We start from the raw sequence: 26,838 nt of genomic DNA on the forward strand, positions 1-26,838 counted from the left end.
TGGGTAATTACAAACTGCAGGCATCCAAACTAACTATGCATTTAACAAACTGCAAAGCATAAAGCCACTTTATGCATAAATTATGCATTTCAAAATTTATTATTTTGAGTTAGAAAACGTCTAAAATCGAGTTTTTGTTATGTTGTTAGAATCAAGTAGCTTTTTTCGGTTCATTTGATGAAATAACACTGAGGTGAAGTTGCACTTATAGCAACTCATATAGCACTCATAGCAAAAATATGACCGATAACGCTACTGGGATAAACCTATTGGTTTAAAAGTTGAGTCTACACAATTTCTTAACTGTCTCAAGCCAATTCTGAGTCTACAAATTGCTAAAGACGCAAGCCATTTATTACGCATTAGCAGTACCAGTCAATTTGAGAAAAATGCCTCAATTTATAGAGTGGACACATTTTAACTAGTATACGAAAAAGTTCATTAAAAACAACCGACTCTGCCCAAGTTAGAACCTTCTTATTTTGTAGCGGGTCACTTTCCCTACTTATACGTTACAGATCCATGATATCTTGAAGCTTAAACACTATTCGTAAAAAATCGTCCTTAGTATTGGTTGTACTTAATAACTGATTATTGATCAAAATGCACACTTTCAAAATGAACAATAATATTTGCGACTTAGATTGGAAAAAAGAGAGTTCATACGATTTGCTTTCGTAACACAGAATAAAAGAAGGTAGAGATGAGTCCAGACGAGTCCTGTGGGCAAAGTTGTTTCAGGGAAAAAAGTCTCTAACCCGGTAGCAATAACCTTGCTTATCGCAAAGAAAACAATCATATAATCCGACTATAGTAATACTTATAATCGTATATTTAGGTTTCCGTAGAAAAAACGTATAATCGGGTAACTTGATATCAAAATCCATACTGAATTACAGCAACTGCTCAAGGTTCAGTGATCCCGTTAGGCATTGTAATTAGAAAGTGTAATTAGATGTAGTTCATTAGAGCGTTTCAAGATTTTTTCCTGAAAAAATTACTTAAACCTACATGAGTCTTCACTACGTTCATCATGACTTAAACATAGCCAATCGAAGATTTGAAAATAGTAATGACCACAAGCAATCAAACAAAAAAACAAGAAGTTGAAAAAATATCATTGACATTGCCAGCTGAGTTGGAAAAAAAAGAAATGAACGCACGGATGCTGAAAAACAACCGACCTTTTTTTTATTCTCAAAAATCTTCATCTTTTGAGTAACGAATAAAAACGTTTTCGTGCCTTCGCAATTTTGCTGTTCGCTTAGTGGAGTTTGCCTTCTTTTTAATAATAGGAATTCACAGCACTTAAAAAGAAATCACCAGTCAAACCCCGAAAATTCTAAATTGAGTGTGAACAACTTTTAAGACTTTTTCCTGAAAAAAAACAACACAAAATACGTTCATTACTCTTAATAAAGACATTCGTGAAACAAAGATCAAATTTGAGCTAGATCAAATTTTTAAACAAGTTTTCCGGCAAAGAAACAGTAGTCAATGACCAAAATAATTCTTCACTTCGTTCATTGGCACGTAAACACTATCCAAACAATAGACTGCATAACCGAGTGTCAAAATTGTCGAATCAATTGTTGATATAATGCCAGTTTTGCAGGATTACCTAGAATCGAGGAAATTGAAGAGACAGGTTCCACCAAAAAGTGAACCTTGCCTGCAGATTTAGTTCTAAAAGATTTACACCTCCAATGACAGCTCATGTTTTTCACGATAGGACTCAAAATTCAATTCGCAGAGACACGCTAAGCATTTATTTTCACTTTCTAATAGACAAACTCTAACTTTACACTCGCTTTTCTGACCTAATTGTCACAAACTCTAACCTAGGAAGTCTAAAGCCATTAGAGTGAACAAATATAACGAACTGCACTAGTGAAAGAATCATTTTTGAGTAGAGTTGGGGTTATTTCAAAATAATATGCACTTGGTCACTAAGTATACGAAGATAATGGTTGAGCTGATAAGTGATACGGCAAATAAGAAATTGACAGAGAATCGCGTTGACAGAAACTGAATTTACTATTTGAATGCTCCATTCTTACAGAAATATCTAAAGGTCGGCAAACCGAAATAGACAAGGAATGATCATACAAAAAATGAGTTCACCTATAGTTCAACTCAGCTTGCCATCCTGACAGGAATTAGAGATAAACAATGTGTCGAACAGAAAATAAATTAGAGAGAATTAGATCTACGCGTTATACAAAGACAAGATTAAAAAATCACTACTTTCACTTATGTAACCACAAAAACAAAGAGAAAAATTCAGTAAACAATCACATATAAAAGATTAATCATTTAAAAAACAGAAACTGATAGGTGAAAACTAAAAGTTAAGGATGTGTTAGTTTTACAAATAAAGAAGCAATATATCTCCAGCCACTCTCCAAATCATAACAACCAAAACACATTTAAGTCTCCATATCAAGTTTTGACGATGAAATTCAAGAAATTAGGTAAAATGAAAGACGGACATCGTACAAAAATAGCTCGAAAGAAACTAATAAAGTAGACCAATAAAGATAATCATGAAGTTTTCTTGAGTTCCATAAAAATCTGCTTTACAAGCATTTCTGTATCCATTTGAAAGACGTCAGTCCTGTTCAGAATACTTTGAGGAGTAGTCGTGATTTGACCTGTCTCGCGTATTGGCTCCAGGCACTGTATGAAGAGACGCTTCGCTTAGAGAGTTCCGACTCCATCCTGAAGATCCTGCAGACACTGTAGGCGAGGAGATACACAAACGGCAAGTAGGCAATCGCAGAGGCGTGACCTGGAAAATCAAATTTGAAAATGAACGCAAATTTCAACAGCAAATTCTTCAAATTAAATTTCCATAAGTCAATATTTTCAAAACTTAACACAAATTTAGTTTAATTTATACAAAAAAATTCATGTAAAAATGCTTAATTTGAAATGCAGTTGAAAACGTGGCAGTTTTTTGGTGCGACAAGAGACAAGCATTGCCGAGTAAACTCTTTTGAGCTCAAACCTACCAGTTCAAGCATTGCCGAGTAAATTATTTTGAGCTCAAAACTCTTAGTCAAAAATGATATAAAAAGCAAACAAATTTCGACTCACCCGTGAGGAGGGCGATTGAGAAGTGCATGAGGAGATCTGCGAGGTAGTTGGGGTGTCTGACCAGAGCGAACAACCCACTGCAGATCAGCTTCACCTCCCTCTCTCCCCTTCCACTCGTGATGCTCAGCAGGTGGGAAGTGTTGGGCGCATTGGGGTCCTTTTTGAACAGAGCCTTCATGTGGTTCGACTGGTAGAACACTACTGCTCCAATCACTACAAGGAAAAAACACAACTCAAATTTCATTTCGACAAAATTATGCCAAAATTTAGACAATTGATGTGATTTATATACTAGAGCTGATCTTTAATTGTGAGAATTATGTTCACTGATGTTTTATTCTTGTTGAGTTTTAATAGCGCTCTCGCAATTATATTGTAACAAAAGGCCACATTTTGACTCATTTTTTTTTAATTAAAGAGATTCCACTTTCCTGGCATCTAAGCTATATTGAAAGCTTTAGATGCCAGGAAAGCGGAATCTCTTTATCTAAAAACCGAGTAAAAATGTGGCATTTTGTTACAATTTAATTGCGAGAGCGCTATGAAAACTCAATAACATAAAACATCAGTGAAAATAATTCAAGCTATTTGATTAGAGCCACCCCTTTCATTTTGATATTTTAGCGTAGTGCAAGATTGTCATTAACTCACAGAATGGGACTAGACATCCGATTGCACATAGGAGAGGCATCTGGATCTCCGTCTCGTGTTCCAGCAGGAATCTGGCGGGCAGTGTGAACAGGAAAGGAGCCATGACGAGGTGGTGGAACAGTTTCCCATACGACAGTCTGTCATTTCTCACCAACATCGAACACACTTCGAAGTCTGCCTAGAACACATTCCTCCATCATTTTCTGCATTTTTCTCGATAGTAAATTGTTTAGGCAGAAAAATTACATAAGTTCACAAAATGACACATTAAACAGCCAACTAGCAGTTGGAAAAGAGTAACGAAGGCAAGTGTTTCGAATTTCACAGAAAAAATTAGATGCCCTTTAAGCTCTTTGAATTTCTAGAACAATTTATGATGGGCCCTTTTTTGATAACAGTCACCCAACTTGAGAAAACTAGATCGATAGGTAAACTTTTTATTCCGCGGTTTTTTCGCGCCATTTCCACGTTCCTATTTGGAAAAAGCTTATTGCGTAACTTTCGGCAGATTAATTTCAATTGAACTCAAAAAGTGCATATATACCTAAGTGCATTCATAAATGCCTTAATATGTATGAAGGCACATCTGTAGGTGTAGTTATTAGATCATTTTAGAACTTTTTCCCAAAAAAAAAAACAAAAAAATCACCAACTTCACTACGTTCATTACTCTTAATAAACTTAAAACTGCATGGAAGATCACCATTCGATCTACAGATTCGTTTTTATATGTCTCTGAGCGGAAAATTTTGTTCCTGCTTTCATCTACATAAACTGAACATAGCCAACTAAGAGTTGGAAAAGTGATGAACGCAAGGAAACTGAAAAAAAAACTGACTTGTTTTTTCAAGAGCATTCAACTTTTGCCTTAAAGCTCTATGAATTTGTAGAACAATTTATTATGGACACTTTTTTGTTAAAATTAACCCAATTTGATAAAACTGGATCAATACGATCAAAAATATTTCGCTGGGAAATCTGATAATTATTTTCCATTTTCGAAATCAAAAGTCGATCACGTTTTTCTTGACCTTTACACTTTTGCAGTTCAATAATGGATTTTGCCCTCCTTTTAACAATGAAAATGCACTGAACTAAAGAAATCACAAGTCAAACCGCGAAAAATCAAAAGCGAACGAATAAATTTTAAGACTTTTTCCTGAAAAAAAAAAACAAACAAAACAAGACTGCTCGTATCAAGGCGAAGCCCTGAATGTTCCGACTGCCTTTTAAGGTTTATGGAGCAGTAGTAATAACATTAAAAAAATAAAATGAAATAAAATAAAATTAATTTTTTTTTTTAAATTCGAAATTTTTTATGAAAATCATCCCCCCCACACGCCATATAAAGTACAAAAAGATAGATTTCGTTCCTTGTAACAAATCAATTATGGCAAACAAGCTTCGTTCAACCAATTTGGAACCATTTATAAGAAGGATTAAATCTCCGCTTACGCGTTAATAGCGCGAATTATATCGCGCGTTAATTGTCCCAAATTGGTCAAAATGGCAATCTTTAAACCCTCATAACTTTACGCAAAATGATCACAGGTGAAATATCTTTTCAAATTTAAGCTCAGGACAACAACAGCTTTCGAATGATAAAAAAAATTCCGTCAAAAATGACTAGTTAAAAAGTCGAAATTTGTCTGAAGAAAAAAACCAGCGAGCACAAATATTCCGTTACCACCCCGAGCACAAATATTCCGTTACTTTCGTATCGAAAGTCGGAACAAAAATCAGCAAGACCTATATAAGAGTACTCACTACGTTCATTACTCTTAAAAACTCATTGCCAATTTTAACGAAATTCGTTCATTCATTACAAAAATTCACAGAATTCATTTAATAATTCGCATAATTTTCATGCTTAACTCCATCGCCAAAACTGATGAAACAAAAATCTCCGAGTCGATAGCAGATATGTGAAATTTTAAGTTTTAACCGGTATAGATTTACGATTACCAAATAGATAAAGGCAATACTTAAGAAGTCATTATTCTTATTTGCGAGACACTTTACCTCCAGCACTTGGATGAGTAGGTAGTAGGATAGTTGCATTCCGCACGCCAGCAGAAGAGCCACATTCACTGACTCACCCTTCTTCGCCTCATAGTCCACATACACATAGGACAGTGTCATCAAAGCCTGCAAGGAAACACAACCAATGCTTAACCTGCTGTTTTATCATCGATTCGAGGCATTAAATTGTTGCATCGAATCAAGGCATTAAATTGTTCATTATTGAACTATGTATGCTATTTATAATTCACTAAACCCTTGATGTTCTAATTTAGTTAATGCTCCTATGCTTTTCAATCCACGTTTAATACATTACTTATGGCTACTAACCGCCAGATAGTTTCCTGCTTTCAGTACAAAGAAAGTCTTGAAGTCAAAACTTCTCAAACGGGGATGATCTTCATTGCCGTAGAACAGTCCTTCCAAACTGTGTACTCCTAAAACAAACATTAAGGCTTAGTTATCATTATTCTTAATATCATTCGTACTGATTAATAAGCAAAACTACTTTGACTCCGTATTTACAAACCTCTATATCTTGAAATCAAAAATACGTTATTCGACAACTGGCAAAATTTAAGGAAAGCGACAACTTTTGATTAGCATCACAAATTGATTCACATTTATTATACCAAAGTACCAAATGTGAGACCAGCAGAGCAACCAATCAGTCGATACTTGTCAATGCCGTGTTTTACACTCATTGAATATTACGAGTTGTGCCTTTCCAAAATTTACGAGTACTATGGTCGCGTTTCCGAAACTTAGCTCAATACACCGAAATTTTTATCGGTCAATGTAAAAAGACTAAAATTTTGTTCCGGTAGTGTATACTGTAACTTTTATGCTTAATAAGCGTTTAATTTTTTCTACACGCCTTCCTTTTTTATTAAGAAAATAGAATAAATAATGCAACGAGCATTTCGTTTAATTTTCTTGTAATTATTAAGTGATTAACAATTATCTTTCCACCATTTTCCGCTGTTGATATAAATCATGGCTTTTTGCAAGGGTTATAATGTTCCAGCGTTTTGGCGTACTACCACAAATACAAGGCCAAACTTCGAATTTCAAAAAACATATACGCCAATACAGCTCTTCAAAATTCAACAGCTATTGATGATTGACACCATTTTGACAAATTTCACTCATTTGAGAAAACTGGATGGATAGGTAATTTTTTTATTCCTCTCACCATCCACTATCAAACTGAAAAACCACTATCAAAAGTAGACACGTAAATCACCGTTTTTTGTGATCTTTAACATTTTGCGGTTCAATAGTGTAGTTTATCTTCCACCCAATAAACCTTTAAATCCAAAGCTTGACTGACCTGTCTTTATACACAGTGACAGACAGTACAATTGGAACATGAACACGAAGCAGAAGATTGAGGAGGAAGACAGCAGCTGCGTTTGCTGCGTGTACAGCTGTGTCACTGGGGCTTCAAAATAGACGCAGATGGCGAAAAGGAGAATGTTGATGAAGAAACAGTAAACCCCATTCGCTCTGTATGTTAGACTGCCGCTCTTCACGAACTAAAATAAAGCAAAAATAATGCAATTCCAAAAAAACAAGTAGATGTGCAAGTACCGTTATGCTCCGACCATATTGGTAAAAAACTACTTGTTTGAGGATAAAAACCAAACCGAAAGCCTAGAACTTCGATAAAAAAAGGTGCATTTGTTAAGTTTTCCACATCAAATAAATATTAAAATAAGACGAAAAATCAAAAATTTCAATTAATTATTGTTTGTGGTACCTGATTTTGCGTAGGACACATAAAACAAAATTTAAAAAATAAGAGCCGGTAACTTTGCATGTAGCACAGAATGTTCCGACCACAGTCTTAAAAACATACAAATAAATTTTCAAATTAATGTCGTTTTTTTTTCTGTATGGTGCAATGAAAAAAATCTAAACGAAAAATAGGAAACAAAGCAAAATCGAGAGAGTCAAAAAAGTCACTAGAGAACAGTTTTTGTAGGAAAATGGTTTAAAAAAATAATCCCGAAAACAAATTTTTTTTCTAATTGTTCTGCAAAATGTTTTTGAACTTTTTGATTAAATGGCGTTAAAAATCTCCATTACTAACTTTACTTGAGTAGAACTAAGTTTCAACGGCCTAATTTAAGCTTCAATAAGCTATTGGTCGCCTGCACGCTCACCTTATTAGCTCGAAATTAGATCAAAAATCAAAAACTTCAAACTGGTTTTTTTTCGACAAAACATTTTTTTAAAGTTTTTTGATGTCGTTCGATTCACGACTGAAATATGATATATCACTCGATTCATTACGATGTTTATTTGAGTTACCTGATTTTGACTGAAAACAAAAAGGATTAATAAAACACACCCGAATACAAATTTCTTCCACATTTTTCAAATGGTCGGAACAAAAAACAGAAAAAACACCCGAATACAAAGTTTCTCCCCATTTTGAATGGTCGGAACAATAATCAAATTAGTTTTTAAGAAAAAAATTTTCGTTTTCAGACTAATTTACACGGACGAATGAGAGTGAATACATATCTATTTCTTCTGCAATTTCAACGGCATTTTTTATCATTCCTCCAACTCTATAGAGATTATTAAATCGACTTCTTCTTTAGTCGATTCTAAACCTACTTTTCAATAATGTGATTTTTCAATACTGTGGTCGGAATATTCGGATAAAATAGCACAGCAACCAGCAATCCCTTTGTTGCTATTTGTGTTGATTTGAAAGTTTGAGCCTGCTATAAATGCAGAGCAAATGTTTGAAACTCAAATGAGTTCATAGGTTGATGCCTTAGAATTAGAGCCTTTTTACGAAACTAATTTCTCTAAAAAAAACTTTTCAGTTGTTTGCTTACGCTAAAACAAATCATTATCATTTTTATTACATTTAATAGGATGGGCAATTATTAAAACGTTTTCAAACTCTAAAACTTTCAAACTCTAAAACGAATCGAGAGCTTATATTTGTTTGGGTACGCGCTAAAATAACATACCTTTCCGACTGGTAACATTACAAGAAGTGCTTGCAGAAAAAAGAATCCAGCAAGCTTCACGAAAGCATCCAGACTGAACACAGTGAGAACATTTGTGGGTAGCTGTGGCCAGCGATTTAAGAGACATCCCAGTTTTCCTTTGTCTGAAATAAATACATCGAAGCAGTTTGCAACTTCAAATTTCCTCTCTGACTTCCAGAGCGATCAAATCAAATTCATACTAACTGCACATCAACTGAGCGTAAAACCCAACGGAATTGAGGAATGCGGCTGTTGTCAGGAATACTACTATTTTCCACAGGAAGCTCAACGTCTTCTTGGCAGCAATTTTGGCCTGCTTCTTCTTGTCGGATTTAGCATCTATTATAGCTTTCTCAAACTTCTCCTACAATAACAATTTATCGTTAGTTTGGAAGAAAAATTCTTGCATTCAGATATCAGGCAATTTGGTTACCAGGAGTCAAATTTATTGCTACGTTTAAGTTTTGGGTTGTTTAGTTTGCTCATATTCAGCATGAACACATACCTTTTCTCAATTATTTTGAGAACGACCTACCTCAATGACTGTAGTTTTTTCTATCGTTCTTTTGACCACTTTGCTAGCAGTTTCAATTATAGCTGGCTTGACTTTGCGCATTTGCTTTGAGATTTCAGGAGACAACTTTGCTTGACTCATATTGTTGGATAATCCAGTTTGCTTTTTATCTCTTTTGCCAGACCGTGCGGGACTTTCACTTCTAGATGGACTTGTTGATCGTGCTGGACTAGTCCCTCTTGTTTTTGATACAACCGGGCTACTCTTTTTCTTCGATTTCAAATCTTCTCTTGATGGGCTCTTAGCTCTCGACGGACTTTTAGCTTTAGGAGGACTTTTAGATTTTGATGAGCCTTTAGTTCTGGCTGGACTTTTGGATCGGGCTGGGCTTTTGGATCTGACAGGGCTTTTAGACCGCGCAGGACTTTCGGATGTACCTACACTTGAATTTCTAGAAGGACTTTTAGCTCTTCCAGGACTCTTTGCTTTTGTTTGACTTTTCTTTTGACTCTTCGGTGTTGCAGGAGTCGCCGATTTCCGAGACCTGGCCGGACTTTGTGACTTAGAATTGCGTGACGTCTTCTGGCTACTGATAATGGGTTCATTTTCAGATATCAATTCCTTTACAGATTCTTTTATCTAAACACAGCATATCACAAAGTTCCTATTATAAATTACAAAAAATGCAAAATTTATCAATTCACGCAAATCAAATTATACCATTCATAAAGTTTGTTGAGCTACGTAAGGGGCTCACTTTGATATAATTATGTCTGTGATCGACTGGGTATTTTCGGCGTAATTTTTGATTAACTAAGAAAAGCCAAAATGACTCAATTTTGGGGTAAAATTTTGGGCCCGAATTTCGCAAAACAAATTACACCATATCAATTCTGCTAAAACTTTAAGCAAGTTTTATCTTCATAAGCTTTCACCTAAACTCAACCCAATTTGAGAAAAATGCGTTTTAAATTTCAAGTTTAACGCGTTTTGTCCGGTTAATTTAAATCAGCACTGTATATCGCTCTCCATAAAAACCCTGCTCTACTGCCAATTGAAAAAGCCATTCACTCACTAACAGATAATTATTCGAGGAGCAAAACTCGATGTATACTGTTTAATGACCCAAAAAATGCGTTCACAATTCTCAATCGAAAAGAAGCTTTTATAAACATTGAACATTTGTTTCCGTCGCTCTAACTGCCCTGCGAAATTCTTGCACATTTCCAACAAAAATGTACATAAAAAATTTCAATTTTGTCATAAGAAGGTACAACCACAGGTGATCCATTGGCTATAGGCATATACTGTATCGCTATAACCTTTCTAATGAAAATCACCTGGCGCGAAAACCTTACTCAAAGATGATACGCCGATGATCGCAATGTTAAAGATCGCATAAGAAAATTGAAAACATTTCTTGAAAATTTAAAAGAACATGGACGAGCCCTCGGCTACCATGTAACGAAGTGCCAATCGATAGTAAAATTTGATTTCTTTAACAAAGCAAAAGAAATTCAAAAAATGAAACAGTAGAAATCATCGATGGGCATCGAGTGCTCAGTTCTGTTATAGGCGATAAACAGTCTTGTAAGCAACTTGCGCTGGACATAACCGCAAAGCACGTTTAGCTGTTTAAGTTATTGGCACAAAATGCAAAAATTTCTCAAACGCTAACAAATCCGTTACTAATGAAGTCCAACTGAAATTAAATTTCATTGCTCGGACGACATCTAACACTCCTCTTTTTGAGGACACTGAGAATAATTAAACGAAAGAACTCATGCCGGCTCTCATTAAAAACATTGTATGAAAAAAATTGCAGGTTGTTTTCCCTGTGAGAGATGTTGGTTTGAACCTGACTTTACCAGAAGATCAAAAAGATCAGAGATAAAAAAGTCCACTCCTAAAGGTGAAAATGAAAAAATCACAGATACCGACCAGCAACAGGACATATTGCAACTACTATTAGGAAGGAAAAAAAACAAGAACAAAATTTCGAAAACAAATAAAATAATAATTGAAAAAGTTCCAATAGGAAAACACACCAGCAGCGAGGGAAAAAATCTTTTTTTTTTATAAATTAGTGTCATTTTTTCTGCATGGTGTGATAAAAAGATCTGAACGAAAAAAAACTTAGTCGTATTTGCAGTCATAGTAATTATTGCCATTTCGGACACAATTTAAAAAAAAATTGACTAGAAAAACGAAAAAAAATCTAAAAATTTTTCAAAATTTTTCATATCTTTTGCAGAAATTTAGAATTTTCAACCTTTGTATACAAAATGGGCTACAAAACTCCAAAAACTACTTTTACTTGAGTGCAACAAAGTTTTCATTGTTTGAAATAAGCTTTAAAAAACTATGGTAAGCCTACACGCTCACACCATAATAGTTCGAAATTAGACCAAAAATCAAAAATTTCAAACCGGTTTTTCTCGACAATGTGAAAAAAAATTCGAATTTTTAAATGTTCGAATCACGATTGAAAAGGCTTTAATATGTTATATCACACGACCTATTCCGATAAATAATCGCAGTACCTGATTTTGCGTGGAAAACTAAAATACACGAACAATATAACTTGCTGTAAATAGTTTTCAGGGAGGGGAAAAGTACCCGATGAATTTAGCATCGGAAAAAGGTAGCTAGCTCACCGCATTACCGCTGAAACGATATAATTTCTGCTTAACGAAGGTTGAATTCAGAGACGGAATTGCACTAAGATATGGATGAGAACCAAGTAACCTTCCGCAGAAATGCACATGCGTCATGCTATACATTGCCCCAAAGGTGGATATATTCCCACAAGACATAATGAGATACCGGATGTATACAGTTATTTACAGTTAAAGTGGGCACAAGTATGATAGTTGGGTTCCAAAAATTAAGATGTGTCCTTGAAGATTTTTTTAGGCCTTATAATCTTCGAAAACATGGTTAGCATTTGTTTACTTGTCTTTTTTTTTAGTTTTCACCAAGGAAACGGAACCCATCTTTCATACTTGCTTTTTCTTGGGAAACAACTATCATACTTGTACCTCAAAGCGTAATATGGTTAAGTCCCATTTGTACCAACGTTCATTTGTACCAAAAACGGCAAATCAGCTAAACTTCTGATTGGTCGAATTTTGAGCCAACGATTTATTAAACGATGTGTGTACTTTTCAAACAGCATAACACTTAACAGCAGAATAGCAACGTGTTGCGAGCTTGCTAACAAAGGGTAGGACTATACGAATTTTACAGAACATCATAAGCCTATTAGATTTTTTTTAACCCACTAATGATTCTTGCATAGAGGGGCTCTTGGAAGCTTTGCTGGTGCGTACTCATAAGTCCCAAAATGATCTTATGTGAGAGGTCTCAGAGTTGGACACATAATACTTGCATGGGATATTCGAAGGATGAGTTCAAGTTTTTGGAGAGGGCAAATATGACCTTTACATGTAACAGCTGTCTACAGAGCCCTCCAATTGATACATAGGAATTGAGCAGGGACATCACGGATCTCAAGGAGAGTGTGGAAAGTACTCGGATTATGGTGGAGGAAGTTCTCTCATGTAGACAGCCCCAGCAAACCGTAGCTAAGTATAGCGATGTTGTTAAAACGAAAATTGATTATGACCATGAGTTAAGGTTCAGTGGTATACCTGAATATAAGGATGCGGAAAATGAAAGTACAGAAACGGTTGATCGATCAAAAAATTTTGAGCATAATGAAAAACTGATACGAAGTGCTTTTGAAAATTTGGGATTAAACTCAATTGAAATTTCATCTTTTCGGCGACTCGGAAAATTCGATCTTGGGAAAACACGACGCAGGCAGATCCTTGTAAAGTTTCGTGACGTTTTTACAGTAGAAAAAATACTAGCACGCGCCCCCAACTTGAAATGTACGAACCGGAGTATATGGGAAACAAATACTCGATTTTTATTTCGAAATCTTTAAATAAAGAAGAGCAAGCAAAAGAGCAATCATTATTGAAAAAACGCAGAGCTACTTAACGAAGGAACAGCGTACACTGATATCAAGATACGAAAAGGCGTTTTATACTTGAAAAACAGGCCAACTGACTAAATGATTCAAAATTCGAAATTTCAGCTATGTTTTACAATATCCGGAGCTTGTTTAAAATATCAAGACGTCAAGAGTTTCAAACTTTTTAATTGCAAACCCATATGATTTTGTTTGCATAGTAGAGACTTGGTTAAAAAAAGATATGCGTTAAATCAAGCTATAATTCCGAACAATCCTTTTTCGATTTTGACAAACGGTTCTGCAGTTGCTTGTTACGTTAATATCAATCAAAATAAAATTTTGATTGTATGTTGCTATAACCCTCCGGCAAATAGTAAATATGCGTATACAAGTGAAGACCTAACAAGACTTTTCAATAATATAAATCAGCTGACAAGAAATTGCGATGATATTATCAATTACGGCGATTTCAATTTTTCCACGATTAACTGGTGTAGCTTATCTTCAGAAAATTTTTTGGAGCGAGAGTTTTTGAGCATAATCGAAGAAAACAACTTTCAACAAAAAATAGACTTTAATACAGCAGCAAGCGGTATTTTAGATCTCATTTTAGTTAGTGATAACATAGAGTGCGTAAATTTGAAGCAAATGACCAGCGATGAATGTCAAATCACTACCCAATTCATCTTAGTTTTTCGGCTATAGGGCAGAACAATATAAAAAGATGTTATGTAAAAAGTGGTGTGCATAGTTTGTAGTGGAGACTATGAAAATTTAATGCGCCTTATTTCAACAAATCCGTTCAATTCCTATTGCTGGTCAAACCCAAATTGCATTGTTGAAAATTGGTACCTTTGGCTGAATGTTTTTTCTGAATAAAACTATACCGAAAAAAAACCCAGCATCGAGCTTCTTTGCCACCTTGGATAAGCCAGAGTACATCTCATCTAATTAAATGTCTTAAGACAGCAAGAAGAAGATAAAGATATGCATCCAAAGGTTCTGAAACTGAAATCAATGCTGGAAAAATGCTGTGGAAATTACAAGATAGAATATGAACAAAATCTAGCAGCCGAGAGATCAACTGGGAAGCTTTTTCAGGGCCTTTAAAAAATCAAATATTCGCAGCCTTGTTTTTTATAAAACTGAAAAAGCAGAAAATGACAAAGACAAAGCCCAACTATTTTCGAAGTTTTTTGCATCCGTTTACGTACAATCTTCTGAATTTTATGAGCCTTTTCAAGATTCTTCAGAGAATCGTTTTCTAAGCAACCTAACATTCGAAGAAACTGAAATCGAAAGCATATGCGAAAAACTAAATGTCAACAAAAGTAAAGGGCCCGATGAACTTCCACCAGCGCTTTTTCTTAAATGTAGAAAAACGATTTCCCATTCACTTTTTCAAATCTTTACTAAAATTCTACAAATTTCTGTCTTTCCAGACTTGTGGAAAAATGCAATAATCAGTCCGTTTTTTAAAAAGGGTAATAAAGCAGACAAAAAACTATAGACCTTTTCCTCTTTTATCTCTGCCCTCTAAAATTTTTTGAAAGAATTGTCTTCTTTCGACTATATGATCATTACAATAAGATTTTCAACAAGACTCAATTCGGATTTCGAAAGAACCGGTCAACAATTCAACAACTCCTGACCTTTCTAAATGAAACATATAAAGGAATCGAAAATGGAGAAGAAATTGAAATTATTTTAACTGACTTTAGCAAAGCTTTCGACAGAGTTGATCATGGAATTTTGTTACGAAAATTGTTTTCAACAGGATTCAGCGGTAAACTTTTAAAACTGATCAAGTCTTACCTTACCAATAAGCACCAGATTGTTCGAATAAATGGCAGAGAGTCTTCAAGAGAAAAAGTTACCAGTGGAGTGCCACAGGGTAGCATACTGGGTCCTTTGGTTTTTCTGGTCTTTATTAACGACCTACCAGATTACTGTGTATATCTTAAAACTATGTTATTTGCAGACGATGCTAAATTCATCAGTTCTGGTCAGGCACAAGAGCGAATCCAAAGTGACCTACATAATGTGTTTAATTGGAACATCGACAATAATATGCCTTCAATTTAGACAAATGTACGTATCTAAAATTAGGAAAAAATGCAAACGATTTTTTTTTTCAATGGATTCAAGATCAAAGAAATAGGCGTAGAAAAAGATCTCGGCTTGACAATACCAATTGATTTAAACTGGAATATCTACATAGACAATGCATGCAAGAAAGCAAACCGTGTATTTTTCATGATAATAAGGAATACAAACAATCTGAGTCGTACTGCAAAATTGAACCTTTACAAATCTATGATAGTCCCAGTTTTAACATACGCCAGTCCCTGTTATGGATTAAGCAAAAATGAACTTGAGACTATTCAAAAAAGAGTCGTCAAATGGATTTTTCCTGGAACATTGGAATACAAAGAAAAAAATGCTCAATTGCAAATTTTACCGCTTCCTATGTATATACAGATAAATAATATTTTGCTGCTTTCAAAATTCGGATGAGGAAGATACGACGATATGCATGTAAATGTGCCCATACTAACAGAGTCCTCTCGCGGTGTAATGTTTCAGCTGGAACGGCCTAAACGCCTGAAAGCAGAACAAAATTTCTTCTATCAAACTTGCAGACTGGTCAATACTTTAAAGATAGACGTGATTGTGGTCTCAAACAGCTACTACTGAGGAAATTCTGGTTGAAATTTGGAGAATATAATGAAGTTGACAAGTGCACGTGGAAAATTGGGTGCGATTGTGCGGCGAACAACTGCCGCAGCAAGACGTACATATGACGATACAATGAAGTGGCCAGGACCCCATGTGGAAACACAGAAGCCATCCTACTACTACTACATAGATCCCAAAATGAAAAATCAGTCCCATAGGTCCCATAACCGGCTCGAAATTTCGTATAGTCCTACCATTTGGTGGCTAGCTCGCAACACGTTGCCGCGGCTGCGGCGGTCACTAATCTGCAGCTTGAGTTTATGCTGGTTGAACAGAAAAAATCAATCCATAAATTCGTTGGCTCAAATTTCAACCAATCAGAATTCAAGAAGATACATTTTGGGACTTATCCGACTGATTATTTATTTTGGGAGCTATGAATATTGGGACCTATGGGAATTCACCGCTTTGCTCTTGGTACATGAAAAAATTTACTTTAAGCTCCTGCAAAATACTTCAAAATGGTTCTAGAAAGAGGCATTTTTGAGATTAAATCTGCGTTTAATATTATCCACTAGTGTGAGACCGCAATTTTTAGCTTATTTCTAAAATTTTTTCAACTTTCAATTCAACAATAAAACATAGCAAAAATCTTAGTTATTGCTAACTTCCATATTGTGTACATTATTTTAAAATCTAAAGGTGCACAAAAGTGCAAAAAATGTTGGTTGAATTTACAATTTAAATGCATTCTCAAACTATTTATTGTAGCTAGAGTCGATACAATAATAGTAGTAGTAGTTAAAGATTTAGAGAGTTCTCAAGGGTTCGCACCCAGATTTCAAGTTCATCAGTTTAGATTCATCTTGTTTGTGATGTTACAGTTTCCACATCTGCATATTATTCTCCATGTGCATTTGTTTTCCTCGGAGTAGTGTCTAGTAAAGAAGTGCCAGTAGATTTTCTGCAAGGTATCTTTGATAATTTTGTTGCCAAAATTAGGGTATGTTCGTGATACGTAGTTGAAGTGCGAGATTGATCTTCGAGATGTGGTTTTATAAACTTTTTTGAAGCTTCTAACTTGACTAAGATCTCGTGAAGAAATGTCAGTAGCGCAGATAGCTTTTTCATCACATATTTTTTTGAACCGCTATCGGATTCAAAGGATTAGTGCCTAGTAGTTTCTGTCTCTGTCCAAAAAAATGCGCTCTAATCCTACGCTATCAGAAAATTCATGCGTACTTCGAGTGCACATAGAACAGTTCGCAAAATTCTCACTCAAGTAGTTACCAAACTACTGGGGACCAATCTTTTAGCAGACAAATCGTCTAAGAACAAAACTTGACTATTAAGAATTTACGCAGACCAACGTAATTTACTCACGATTTGAAAAAAAGCTATCAACTTCAAAATAGTCAAAATTAGCGTCAAAGCAAACCCGCACGAATTTAAGCGCAGAAACACAACCGATCAATACTAGGCAATGCCACTTCGAAGTAAGCGTTCTGTCTTGCTATTTGTTCTGAGTCTGCTAAAAAGATAGGTCTGCTAAAATCCCCAGCGCCCAATCCAACAAGCAGGCGCTAATTTCTCGTTAAGGGGTGTTTATCATATAAGATCATTTTTTAACTCACCTGCAGACTTCTTCTGGTCTTCATGCTTCAGCGTTCGGAGGTCAAGCTTTTTATACAAAAAAAACAAAAATTATCACTTCTTTTAACCGTAAAATATTATAGTAAAGTTACAAATCACGTGACCCACGCGCGCATTTATTTTCGAATTTTTTCTTATCCATGAAATAAGAAAAAGCAACTATTGACTCAAATAAAAAAAGTTTGATTTGGTGGAGAAAATGAATCGTGAATAAGGAAGATTCAAAATGTCTGCTTGAAAAAATTTTTTTTCCGGGTTGATGAGTTTTCGTATAAAACTCCATTTCAAAATTGCAGCTCATGTGTTACAAATTCAAATTTTTCGTTAGAACATTAACAGAAAATGCACTTCCCAATTCACCCCTCAGAAAATTTCTGCGTTTTGTATCCTTTTTTGTTCGGGTCAAACACCTCACTTTGCCATGAGCCACAATAAAGACCCTCTTTTCCTGAAAATAAAAAAAAAATAAGTTGATTGATAGCACCCAAAAATTTGAGCAGAGAAATTTGTTTGAAATCCAGAGGCACATTTCAACTCTACCGTTGATATAAAAGGGTTTTTAAAACCTTGTAATGGTTGAATACCATTTTAGCATATTGATTTCGTATTTTTGGCATAGAATTAAACGCGCAGCTTCATTCGTCAGCTGAATGAAAACCATAGAATAAGTAAATGAAGACTAAACGTTTCAAATTAGTTCGTACTTGACTTGGAAACCTAATTTCATTCGATTCTAAAAGATGAACTAAAATGTCAATTGATTGGTTCATCGTTTTTTTTTCGTTGTATTTCAATTTGTTCCGACCATTTGACAAATTTTGAACTCCGGTGTTAATTTTTTTCCATGCAAAATCAGTTACCCCAAGTAATCATTGGAATGGGTCGAGTGGTATGTCCTACTGAAGCCCATTCAGTCCAGATCTGAACGACATTAAAAATTCTTGGAAAAATTTCTCAGTTGAGAAGAATCAGTTTTAATTTTTTCTTTTTGGTCTAATTTCGAGCTAATAAAGCGAGCATGCAGGCTTACAATAGCTTAATTAAGCTTAAGTTAAGCCGTCAAAACTTAATTTTACTCGAGCAAAGATAGTTTTCTTGAGTTTGTTAGAGCCGTTTGGTGATCAAAATTTAAAAAATTCAAAAAATTACTTCAAAAAATCAGAAAAACCTCGTGAATAAAGAATGTTTACAATATTTTTGTTTTTTTAGGACAAAAAAATTTTGGATTCTCTTGTAACGAAGAAGAAGAAGAAGAAAGAACACCTGAATTACTATACAGTAAAAAGCCGAGGCATCAGTATAGCAAAGTGTAAATAATAAAGTTGGTTAAAATTCATTGGTTACATCAAACAAAAACACAAAATCAGAAAACAAGCAATAAACAAAACAAAACAAAACAAAACAGTTGCCACAGTTTTGATTTCGTTTTTGTAATACAGCATAATAGTTATTTGGCTTCGTCTTCGTGATGTTAGTTCCTCAAGGCCCGCAAAAGATTAAACAATTTGGTGACATCTCTTTTCTTTGGTAATGTTATTATAGATCAATTCTGTTAAAATTGTAAATTAAACAAACGTTTTCGCACATTTTAGTGCATCTTCAAGTTTTAAAACCTAAGTAATATTTACAGAATGATCAAAAATCATAAAACGTGTCAAAAACATGATTCATAAAAAACAATTTATCAAATTGTTATTTAACATCTATTATGCAATCAATTTTAAAATTGATTATAGTTTCCATGATAATTTCCACAAATTGTTATTATAATTTTAATGATAGTTTCCACAATAGTTTCCCATTTCTGATTAAATAACAGTTGTTTGAATAAAAGGAATACAACTCTAGTAGCTTTTTCGATTTTCAGATGTCATGCTAAAGCTTAGGTATTGAAAACAATATCTATGCCATGCCTGTTGCAGTATCTGGTCATAAATTGTCAACAGCCGTTAAGGTCGGTTTGAAATCCGGTACATCGGCTGGTGAGTCGTCAGATACCACCAAGTGAGAAAAGTTCCTTTTTGATACTCTTGGATCAATCTTAGGAAAAGCTATCAAATTTGAGCAACGATTAGAAACCAAATCCAAAATTCAGTTGCTTTCTATTTTTCCATTTGCTTCTGAAGTTTGTAATTCTACTAGCTTTGACTTCATACATTTTCCTTTTTTGTTTCCCTTAAAAGTTTTTTCGGCCTAATTGATTTTGTCTTATTTTTCTTCAACCTACTAACTTTACTAACCTAATTTTGGGTCGCTCGAGGGAACCATAATACGTATACTTTCCTCCGGCTTGCACAAAACGTTAAAATTTCAGAATAGATTTTATAGTTCAAAATTTTTCATGATAATTTTATTTTTGCTCAAAAATTGTTTTTGAATCTTCCTTAAACGCCGTCGAATGTGTTTCTGGGCTTGTGTTTTTTTTGCAAATAGAACATCATTAAAAACATTTTTTTAAAGTTTTTAATTGTCGTTTCTTTGAAAATTTTTTCAGTTTTCTTTTGACTTAGTGGCTTTCCTTTTCTTTCCTGTCTGTTAGCTTTCAATGCTATTTTTGCGGCTCCGCTTTGCCTCTGCGTTGAATATATTTTATGAACATTCGTGAAATAGATTTAACCTGATGACGCGGCTATTTTTGCCGATTGCAGCAGCATTAGTTTTCGTTAAACTTCTCCGATCTTAATTTCTCTCCACACCAATTTCAGTTTGTTAAGAATGACGCTGCATTTATTAGGGTGACAAAACTTGTCAATTTTTTAGTGGAAAACTGAAAACTTGTGCATCAAGACTATCAATAAGATAAATTTAGATGCGAGTTTACTTCATAAGTTTGTTCAATTTGCTCACTTTGCAGGAATTGAGATTGATGGCAGGAATTGGGATCGAAGTTGGGTTACAGGAATTGAGATCGAAGTTGGTGACAGGAATCGGGATTGATGTTGGGTTAGGAAATGGGATCGAAGTTGGGTTACAGGAATTGAGATCGAAGTTGGTGACAGGAATTGAGACTGGTAGCTGATCAACGTAGCTGAGATTGAGCTTGTTGGCGAACACTTACTAAATAAAAGAATAAATTAAAACGTTACCACATATAAACATATATGTAAATGGAATCCGCAAACAAAATGCGGATTCCGCTTACAATTTGCGGATTCCACTTACAATTTGCGGATTCCACTTACAGTTGCGGATTCCGCAACAGCTCAATTTAACGATACAAATGTCTTATCATTTGTTTGTGGATTCCACAAACTGTTATGGATTCCGCAAATACAGTTGCGGATTCCGCAAGTTCGCCTATTTTTGGAGCGATCATGAGCGGTACAATCATTTAGGTATTTGTTTGTGGAATCCAAAACAGCATAGAAGATCAAAGAAAAGTAGCAATGTTGCAGATTCCGCGACAAATCTGATTTTGGCCTGTTGCGGATTCCGCTTACAATGCAGAGAATGCACAGTTTGGCCTCTTAATGGTTGGCTTTTGAAAACGTTGCAAAGGGTGAGAAACTGGAAAAGACGCCTTTTTTGCTGACTTTGTCTTTCTCTTTGCAAAAAATGTAGTATCAGGCACTTCCCGGATGAAATACTTTGAGGAAAAAGACGTTGGAGCAGCTGTTCATTCTTATCGTGGAGCTACTTTTCGTGACCTCATAGATGTTCTACAACAAAATCCTGCGCTAAATTATTATACTATCGCTATAATTGCTAGATTTAATGACCACTCGGCAGATTGTGTGTGTTTTGGTAAAAATTGTCAATGTTACATTGGTCTCATTACTTATAAGTTTCAGTCCGCATCCATAAACGTCCTCAAACTAATTGCTACCTCAAGCAATCACTTTATTAATAAAAGGCTACTCTAATTGAACTTAAACCTTTTCAATTGAACTTAAGCCTTTCTTCACCTCACCCCTAATATCTTTCATGATAGAATTATAATTTCTCCAGTTTTTGGTTTTGGAAGTTCTATTTTGTGAAGTTGGCATTCATTTCTCATATTACGGTTTTTATATTTTCGTTAAGGTTTTATAAATTTTAATGCACCTTTAATATGTGACAGGCCTACCTTTCTCATATTACGGTTTTTATTTTTTCGTTAAGGTTTTATAAATTTTAATGCGCCATTAATACGTCACATAGGCTCCGCTTTGCCTCTGCGTTGAATATATTTTATGAACATTCGTGAAATAGATTTAACCTGATGACGCGGCTATTTTTGCCGATTGCAGCAGCATTAGTTTTCGTTAAACTTCTCCGATCTTAATTTCTCTCCACACCAATTTCAGTTTGTTAAGAATGACGCTGCATTTATTAGGGTGACAAAACTTGTCAATTTTTTAGTGGAAAACTGAAAACTTGTGCATCAAGACTATCAATAAGATAAATTTAGATGCGAGTTTACTTCATAAGTTTGTTCAATTTGCTCACTTTGCAGGAATTGAGATTGATGGCAGGAATTGGGATCGAAGTTGGGTTACAGGAATTGAGATCGAAGTTGGTGACAGGAATCGGGATTGATGTTGGGTTAGGAAATGGGATCGAAGTTGGGTTACAGGAATTGAGATCGAAGTTGGTGACAGGAATTGAGACTGGTAGCTGATCAACGTAGCTGAGATTGAGCTTGTTGGCGAACACTTACTAAATAAAAGAATAAATTAAAACGTTACCACATATAAACATATATGTAAATGGAATCCGCAAACAAAATGCGGATTCCGCTTACAATTTGCGGATTCCACTTACAATTTGCGGATTCCACTTACAGTTGCGGATTCCGCAACAGCTCAATTTAACGATACAAATGTCTTATCATTTGTTTGTGGATTCCACAAACTGTTATGGATTCCGCAAATACAGTTGCGGATTCCGCAAGTTCGCCTATTTTTGGAGCGATCATGAGCGGTACAATCATTTAGGTATTTGTTTGTGGAATCCAAAACAGCATAGAAGATCAAAGAAAAGTAGCAATGTTGCAGATTCCGCGACAAATCTGATTTTGGCCTGTTGCGGATTCCGCTTACAATGCAGAGAATGCACAGTTTGGCCTCTTAATGGTTGGCTTTTGAAAACGTTGCAAAGGGTGAGAAACTGGAAAAGACGCCTTTTTTGCTGACTTTGTCTTTCTCTTTGCAAAAAATGTAGTATCAGGCACTTCCCGGATGAAATACTTTGAGGAAAAAGACGTTGGAGCAGCTGTTCATTCTTATCGTGGAGCTACTTTTCGTGACCTCATAGATGTTCTACAACAAAATCCTGCGCTAAATTATTATACTATCGCTATAATTGCTAGATTTAATGACCACTCGGCAGATTGTGTGTGTTTTGGTAAAAATTGTCAATGTTACATTGGTCTCATTACTTATAAGTTTCAGTCCGCATCCATAAACGTCCTCAAACTAATTGCTACCTCAAGCAATCACTTTATTAATAAAAGGCTACTCTAATTGAACTTAAACCTTTTCAATTGAACTTAAGCCTTTCTTCACCTCACCCCTAATATCTTTCATGATAGAATTATAATTTCTCCAGTTTTTGGTTTTGGAAGTTCTATTTTGTGAAGTTGGCATTCATTTCTCATATTACGGTTTTTATATTTTCGTTAAGGTTTTATAAATTTTAATGCACCTTTAATATGTGACAGGCCTACCTTTCTCATATTACGGTTTTTATTTTTTCGTTAAGGTTTTATAAATTTTAATGCGCCATTAATACGTCACATAGTGGCGCGGCTGCGGCGGTCACTACTCTGCAGCTTGAGTTTATGCTGGTTGAACAGTAAACAATCAATCCATAAATTCGTTGGTTCAAATTTCATCAGCCGAAAAATTTGACAATAATTCGAAAAAACTTTGTTAAATTTTTTAAGACTATGGTCGGAACATTCTGTGCTACTTGCACAGTAACCGGCTATCCTTGTTCAAAATTCATTTTGTTATCTTTTGTTTTTTTCCACGTTTTAAAATTTGGTTGTAATAGTCAGTGGTAAAGCAGCAACCAGCTGCAGTTGTCACATGCTTTTTGTTGCAGATAATTTATCTCATGTTTTCCTATTTTTTTGTTCAAAATGTTTCAGTTAACATAAGCTCGGCTTAAAACCATAACAGTTTAATTACCATTTCTTGCATGCTGGCGGCTTTTTTCAATGGTTTAAGGTTCTATGGCAGTTTTGAGTTCCCGGAAGTCTAATTGAATTCGGTATATTCTTTGTAAAAAGTTGAAATTTTATACACATGCCTTTTTTTAGCTTTAACATTCCGATGCAACTTACCTTTTCGAAGCAATTCGCGTAAGTTATTTTGCTGAAATTAGGTTATTTATTTTGTTTCATTTTTTTTGTTTTGTGAGTTCTGATTTTCCGGAAATCTTATTATTTTTCTAAATTTTGATTTTTTATGTTCCTGTTGCGTAGTTCACCGTTAGAAGATCTTATGAGTCAAGACGTTAAAAATATTGTAGCATAAGCTGTTGTATCCAATATGTAATCACAAATACCACAAATAATCATTGAAATGAGCCGAGTGATGTATCAAACAAAAGCCCTCTCAGTTAAGAGTTTTAGTTCAAACTCGAGCGAGTAAAGTGATCGAATAACAATCGTTATATAAAAACTTTGCTTTTGGCTAGGATTTCAGTCAAAGATTTCTCTAAATAGAAAATTGGTTTAGGAAATTTCCTTTAGCGTTTTCTTGGCTCTATAGGTTGTCTAAAAATTTTAATAATATTGCGCAAAAAATTTTGTTTTTTATTCCTATGAAGACAAATCGATTGTGCCTAACTCACTAATTTGCTACCCGTTTGTCTAACTTTCTTGTCACACTGCGAAAAAAACGACACTACATAGAAGTATGAATGTGATGTTATTCTTTGGCGACTTTCGGCTTTGGTTCGATTCAAATTTGAATCTATTTTAGAATGTAAATAATTATAGTATTTTTAATTTGAGATATTTTGACGGCAATACTGATTTTAGAATCAGAGATAAAGCCCCTTATTGATTTTCTGACCGATTTTTATTTCTTGGATTTTTAATTTTAGTCTGTCGTGCTTTTCTTAAAGTTGCTCGAATTTGCTTTTTTTCCTTTCATTTTTAGCCAGCGACTTTAATTTTGTTTCGACCAATGTTAAAAAAGGAATTAAGTATTCGGCTGTATAAAAAAGCTCTACTAAAGACCAGGTGTCACAAAGAATGGTACCTCAGAAGTTGAGTAAAGCAGCCATTGAGGTTCTTTCAAACGTGCTTCGAGCTGAAATTCCAAGTTCCAAGTTCTTGACTTGGAAATAAATTGTCTCGCGTTTTATTTGCACAACTGCCACATTTCGTAATATGGCTTCGAAGCTCTACCTTTGCAATGTGATTCAGAAGCGCTAGTCAATTGATATCTTGCATTCTAAGTCTGTTTGTGATGTAGGACTGAGGTTGACTTGGAGAATCTTTTGACCACAGCTGACTTGGAAGAAATCTACGCTGCTCTTCAGGTTTATTTTTAGTGCCATCATTTTATTTATTCAGCATGTGGTTTTGTTGACAACACCACATTGCTTATTTAAATGTTAAAAAAAGCAAAAAAAACCACATCAGTAGTATGCAAAAGATTGTTTTATAATTGAGTGTTATTTATTTTAGGCCGAGGGCAATGGGTACGACAACCGGCTTAGTCTGGACAGAAGCCAACTGAAGGAGTTCCTCACAATCGTCATCCGGAAGGGAAGCGAAGAACAGGTGAATGTTTTGGCCCTTCTCCTTCTGTAAATTAAAAAAACTGTGTATTAAACAATTCCAGGTTTATTGAATGTCCAATACCTATTAATTTTAGTTTTGGTACATTAGCTCTTAAGATGAGTGCCTATACGGTAAAGTGAATGTTTTTGCACAACCTGAGGTCGCCAATATCTAAATAGATTTCTTAAATGTGTAATTTTAAGATTTGCTCAAATTTCAAGAAGTTATAAGATGAAAGAATGTGCCGTAGAAAATTTGCAGGGCCTTTTTTGTTTAGTTCAATGAGTTCTTCGACAAAGTAGATGCTACCAAATTGGGAAAAATAGACTGGGTAAGTTACCGACTTTTATTTTCTGATTATCTCAAATGCTACTCCCATGAGTAGACTCCAAACTCTTGACCTTCATCCATGTATACCCAATCAGCTATCTAATAAGTTATGTAATATTTAAAAACCAAATTGATGGTTATAAATGTACTTTGTTTTGACCTTGTTGCTGTTGCGCGTGTGTAGTATCGGATAGCGGACCACATCTTCTCGGAATTCGAGGGGAAGGATGACAAGAACAAGCAGACCACTGTCCCCAACTGGAGACCCAAGAGGGAACTGCAGCAGAAGTATGAGTCATATTTCATTAAGAGCACTGACTGTCAACTTATGAAACAATAAACTGAAACTCGATTCAGAGACTCGTAGTTATTGCTCTGACCACTCTCGAAATAGTGGAAAGGAACTATGGCGTAGGGTGGTTATTTTTGTTTCGCGAGCTGTTAGTTACCTTCATATGGTCAAGCGATGGTCAAAGAAAAAAGTTCAAATGGTCAAATTTGGATTCATAGCCCTAACATCGATGATTCGGATCTGACGCTGTTTCGGATCTAAAAAATCTAAGCAATAGAAAAGTTACAATTTCTCCATGTTTTTCTCAATGATTTGTGTGGTCAAAATTTTTTAGGCCACTGTCACAGCGAATAAGCTACAGTTTTATTTATCTGTAATATTTTTTTTCTGCAAAGAATAAAGAAAGAAAGAATTTATTTTTCCGATTGATAAATATAGTCATTAGCAAAACAAAAGTAATTTCATCAATGCATTTATCATCGGAATGGACAACTAACGAGACCATTGATCCACATAAATGTTGCCCTTATATAGCACACATACTGAATTTAACATCAAACAAAAGAAAGAAAATAAGTTTTTTTTTTTTTTTATGAAGAAATTAACAAAAAAACAAAAAATACGTGATTTTGATTTTTACCTAATTGAAAACATATTGTTCTTCATAGCGCTACCTATAGCAGTTCAGCTGATGCTCCGGCATGGGAACACGTCGCTTCAAAAAAAAATATTGAAGAAAATTTTCTAAGTTTTCGGGAAAATAATTATTGAGAAAAAATTCAAAAAATCATAAAAAGGGCCATATCTCCTAAACTAAAAGGTTCTGGAGGGTCATATTTTTTCACATAAATCGCAACCTATAGTTGATTGTCCTGTAGCATT

The 26,838-nt window shown here is 34.8% G+C and overlaps 2 protein-coding genes across 4 annotated transcripts in view; one reads left to right on the forward strand and one right to left on the reverse strand.

Annotated features, from left to right (window-relative positions):
* LOC134846947 (WD repeat-containing protein 49-like) overlaps positions 1-26,838 on the forward strand; it is a 232,270-nt gene that overhangs the window by 155,938 nt on the left and 49,494 nt on the right. For all 3 annotated transcript variants that reach the window (XM_063864388.1, XM_063864390.1, XM_063864389.1), the window contains exons 2-6: positions 19,480-19,618; positions 25,024-25,090; positions 25,239-25,334; positions 25,612-25,665; positions 25,849-25,952. In XM_063864388.1, coding sequence (XP_063720458.1) covers positions 19,524-19,618; positions 25,024-25,090; positions 25,239-25,334; positions 25,612-25,665; positions 25,849-25,952 — 416 coding nt within the window. In that variant the 5' untranslated portion in view covers positions 19,480-19,523. The remainder of the gene's footprint in view (positions 1-19,479; positions 19,619-25,023; positions 25,091-25,238; positions 25,335-25,611; positions 25,666-25,848; positions 25,953-26,838) is intronic.
* Positions 1,747-17,716, reverse strand: LOC134845732 (delta(14)-sterol reductase TM7SF2-like). Its single transcript, XM_063862791.1, has 10 exons — positions 17,596-17,716; positions 9,322-9,939; positions 8,991-9,150; positions 8,766-8,908; positions 7,106-7,310; positions 6,103-6,209; positions 5,773-5,898; positions 3,751-3,928; positions 3,100-3,312; positions 1,747-2,791 (listed from the first exon to the last, which is right to left on the reverse strand). The coding sequence occupies exons 1-10, from the start codon at positions 17,617-17,619 to the stop codon at positions 2,622-2,624; spliced, it is 1,944 nt and encodes a 647-aa protein (XP_063718861.1). The 5' UTR covers positions 17,620-17,716; the 3' UTR covers positions 1,747-2,621.

This window comes from Symsagittifera roscoffensis, chromosome 5 (genome assembly GCF_963678635.1).
Source record: "Symsagittifera roscoffensis chromosome 5, txSymRosc1.1, whole genome shotgun sequence".
NCBI lineage: Eukaryota > Metazoa > Xenacoelomorpha > Acoela > Convolutidae > Symsagittifera > Symsagittifera roscoffensis.